Source organism: Limulus polyphemus, unplaced genomic scaffold, assembly GCF_000517525.1.
Source record: "Limulus polyphemus unplaced genomic scaffold, Limulus_polyphemus-2.1.2 Scaffold2523, whole genome shotgun sequence".
Lineage (NCBI taxonomy): Eukaryota > Metazoa > Arthropoda > Merostomata > Xiphosura > Limulidae > Limulus > Limulus polyphemus.
The window spans coordinates 94,442-99,237 of NW_013668133.1; the positions used below are offsets into that span (position 1 = coordinate 94,442).

The 4,796-nt window shown below is 35.0% G+C and overlaps 1 protein-coding gene across 1 annotated transcript in view; it reads right to left on the minus strand.

Moving 5' to 3' along the window:
- Positions 1–304: 304 nt before the first annotated feature.
- The window catches only part of LOC106467193 (ferric-chelate reductase 1-like), an 11,935-nt gene continuing 7,443 nt past the window's right edge, over positions 305–4,796 (minus strand). Inside the window, exon 4 of the mRNA XM_022395318.1 lies at positions 305–735. Within this exon, the coding sequence (XP_022251026.1) occupies positions 666–735 (70 nt within the window). The 3' untranslated portion in view covers positions 305–665. The remainder of the gene's footprint in view (positions 736–4,796) is intronic.

Below are 4,796 nucleotides of genomic sequence, written 5' to 3' on the forward strand. Positions count from 1 at the left end.
ATGCGGGTTAAAGTGACACCAGGATCGAGGAAACAGCACGATAGCCGAAGAAACCATTTCCAATCATGCGGGTTAAAGTGTCACCAGGATCGAGGAAACAGCACGATAGCCGAAGAAACCATTTCCAATCATGCGGGTTAAAGTGACCAAGCTTGATGATGCTGATGACCCGTTCAATGGGTCGAAAAGTTGTAGCTATCAAAATCGAAATTTCCTTACTGTAAATATTGCACAAATAAAAACAGTCATGATAACAATGAAATAAAATCTACATTTATTTTGCAAATCATGATACAAAATGAAACAACATAATCATATACATATTTATATTTCTTTTAAAATGTATCAGCGCCACCACCTTATATACATAAAATATAATGGAAGTTGTTGTACAAAGTACATACAAAAAAATCGGTTACGACGACAAGTAATAAAATCTGTCAGGCCTAATGTTGAATCAGTACAAAATGTATTTGTTAAGAAATCCGCTTTTTAACTACCTTTCATATAAACGAAAGAAATTCAGGTTGAGCACAATATTCTTCACTCTGCTTCTGAACTTTTATGATTCTTAAGATATCTATATAGAACGTAATTATTTCAATCTTATTCACAGAGTGTGTAATACGTTCATAAAAGTAGGTCAGCATTCGTATGACCTCTGTCTACAGTCGCTGGTCCACGATGGCGTCCAGGTTGGTAAAGTAATTATTGAAATTTTCCACAATGGTTGTCCTGAAAATAGTTTAGTGACCTTAGTGACAATAAACTTTGATAATCAAACAGTACAAGCAGAATAAGATACATGGGGAAATGAGGAAGGCTACATTTTTGTTGTTGTTGTTCATAAGCATAAAACTACACAATAGGTTATCAGTGCTGTGCCCACCGCAGGTATCGAAACAGATTTTGAGCATGATAAGCCCTCAGACTTACAGCTGAATGGTACAAGTTAAATATATTCTTTTTGTTTTTAAGCTTAAAGCTACACAATGATTTATATGTTTTCTCCTTACTCCGGAAATCTAAGTCCAATTTTTTGCGTTATAAGCACTCAAACTTACCTCTGAGCCACTGGGGGTAGGACAAAATGTACTGAAACTTGTATTTTCTACCTATCTATTTGTTGTTGTGCGCGAAGGGGCACAATAGGTTATTTGTGCTGTGCTTAACAGCGGGGATCAAGTCCCGAATTTTAGCATAAAAAACCTTTAACTTTACCGTTGAGCCACCAGGGGCTATATAATCAGGAAATAATTGAAAAGTGTCGATCCATGTTACAGTATTATAACTATAGTAATACTATTTGTAGCTCACATCAACTAATAAAATTGGAAACTGATTTATAAAATAATTTTTGTATGAGTGAAAATGTTCTTAAGGTACAATGTTATCTACTATTAATTTCCCATCAGAACAAGCTACCTACTAAGAGCAAAAATTAAAAATCAATCTGGTAACGAGTATAAGAAATCAATTATATTGTTGTTACGTTCTTACTTATTGTTTCATCAGTTTGGTTCCCTTGTTGTTAACAATATTTTCAGCCGTAAAGTATGTTTGCTTGAAATCAAAGGGCTTAACATTGTCATAACTTATCACAATGTAGTCCGTAAAACGATAGCTTTTGAAGTTAAGTACCACACACTTCTAATTAGTGAAATTGATTATTCAGAAAAATAGGGTAATATAAAACTTTTGACGTAGAAAAAAAAGCTATATATGTGAAATAACATTAAAAGAATATTTGGTGTGGGAGTCGACGTATGTTTGTTTTAGGGCAAAGCTACACAACAGGCTATCTGCACTCTTTCCACCAAGGGGAACAGCGCCCCGGATTTTAGCGTTATAAGTCCGTAAATGTTAATCTGTCCTTGGATTTATAGCATTAAGAAAGAGGAAGAGAAGTTAACCGCCATATTAGAAGAAATGAGTTACTAGAATATTCGAATACAAAACAGGTTTTCCGTAGAAAATGACTACGGATATTTAAATAATATGATATAAACATCAAACGCTCACGAAGCAATGGAAACCAATAGGCTTAAAATTTGTTACGTAAACTGCAGATGTATCTTTGTCTCAAATTATTCTTAATTGGTATATTTCGGATTCAAAATCATGGGTTTAAAAATAAACATTTCAGATCTATCTTCTGCCTCCCACAGTCGCTGCCCAAGAGGCCTTTCGTATAATACCAGAACTTCCCAGTTGGGCTGGACGATGAGACACAAAATATTACCTAAAACAAATGAAGTATTTAATGTGATCGTTCTTTTCAGATTTCAAATCTATCTTCTGGCTCCCAAAGTCGCTGCCCAAGAGGGCTTTCGTACAATACCAGAACTTCCCTGTTGGGCTGATGATATCTTGGTAGAATCCTTTGTTTTGTGACGTCATACTCATTCATATTTTAGTTGCATTCAAAAATCGTTTCAGTAAAATTGTTAGGACTAACGCTCTCAGTCACGTAATTTATCTTGATATAGGAACATGTATCGCTCACGTTATAGGCGTCCACTATTCAAAACTTACTTAGGATCAATTTTGGGGTGTCTCTGATCATTGCTTGGATTTTTCTGGGATGACAGGAAGAGAAAGAAATCTCTTGAACAAATTGATCCCGTTTTTGATTTTCAGGTTTACCATGACTAAACAGTGATATAAAGCCGCAGAAGTAAAGCAGTGAATGTCTGAGAAACCCCAGGATTTATCCAAAAACTTCCGAGAAGACACTTAGTCCTGCTGAAGATATTCGATAGTTAAGTGTATTTGCCATGCGATCCACACAACGTGTAAAATAACTACTAGAAAACACGGGAATTCTACTGGGATGCATTATACGCGTAGCCAAGGCAACTACATCACTGAGGAGGTGTAGGGAAAGACAGATTCTGCAGCACAACGTACACATACAATCGTATATCAGGCCGTACAGCACAACACAGCGAAGGGATTACACCCCAACAGCTAAGTTTATTGCAAAAACAACAATTTATGCCAAGTTTAGAGCATAATAAAGTGGCTAATACAGAGCAAATGCTTTAACCGCCGGTGAAAAACGCGTTAGACAGATTATCTAAGTAGGTAGGCGCGTGAAGGACAAACACGCGCTCTTGAAATGACATTATCGTCTAAACAACTTACTTAGTTGTTAAGTTGGTAAGCGTGGGTCTTTCCATTAAAATCATATATAAAATTGAATTAAAAAACGTCGCGTCGGTGCGTGTTGGTAAGAGTGTTTGATATTTTTACCACAGCGTTGTCATCTGGAGAAAGCTTTCCTATCTTGTTTAGAATTGTTTAAAACAATTTAAAAACTACGCTAAAACATTTTTCCTTGTGTCGTCTTTACAATAATAGATTACAGAACACTCAACACTGTAATTTTACGCTTTTTTGTACTAAATTATTTATTTTGAATTTCGCGTAGAGCTACTTGAGGGCTATCTGCGCTAGACGTTCCTAATTTAGCAGTGATAAACTAGAAGGAAGGCAGCTAGTCAATATCACCCACCGCCAACTCTTGGGCTACTCTTTTTATCAACGAATAATATGATGTTCGCTGACAAGGATCATACCCATGACCCGTAGATTGCGAGTCGAGTGTCCTAACTACTGTATTAAATCATTATATTTCCCTCACTGTATTCCTGGGTGTGAATTTCTTATATGACGTGCTGTTTAAGAATAGTCCGTACAAATCCATATAAACCCTAATGCCGTCTTACAGTTTAGCAGCAATAAAGTAAATGAAATAATTAATTATCATTTTTAGTGTAGTACATCTGAATTTCGGATATTGTAATTCTATTTATATTTTGTAAATAATTTTTTATTGTATTGTAGTCACAATATAATTTGTATTTTACTGTATTTATAACTTAATTTCTGTTGCACTTATGTTCCACTCTATTTTGTACACAAAATACTAATACAATTATAAATACAATACAAATTACTCGATAGCATTGTTGTTTATACAGTTTGATAATATAAATTATATTATATTTTGTAAATAATTTGTATTGTAGTGAATTGTGATTGTATTTGTCTTTTGTACCTAAACAAAGAGTGACATGTACACCGTTGTTTATACAGTTTTATAATATAGTTAGTTGTAGAATTATAAACGCACTTTTCTCTACGTTAAATTATAGTGAAATAAAGAAAAGTCTGTTTATACTTCTACATATCAATTTACCTACGTTATGAGTCTTAAACAACAATACAGTTAGTTTCAGAACCACTACTTGCGGCCGTCATCGAACATATAATCCGTTCAGCCATGGTGGCGTTTTAATGTGCCGGTCAATGGCACTTCTCGTTGGTAAGAGAGTAGTCCAAGAGTTGGTTGTGTCTGGTGTTGACTAGCTGCCTTCTTTTCCTCCAGTCCATCACTTTAGTAGCTTTGCGCTAAATTCCAAAAACAAACATACTACTGATGAGCCCTTGTATTGGCGAAACACTTCATCGGCACTGAATATGGTAGAGTGGTTGACGCATTGTTATACATTTTTCATTATTTTCCTCATAAGTTCTTAGATGTAATATACAGGGTTGGGCAAAAGTTACCATACAGTCGGTACGCAGTTGATACTAAAGAAAATGTTGCGAAAACAATAGAAACAAATTTAATTATCATTTATATCAGAATAGCAGTTATGGGTTAAACTATTTCTGCCCTAACCTGGGTCCGTATAAATCTAGTTTACATTGATGTAACTCTGAATTCGGACCTGACTGTTCAGTAGCAATAAAATGAATACAACACACAGGCTGGGCTGTAATATATT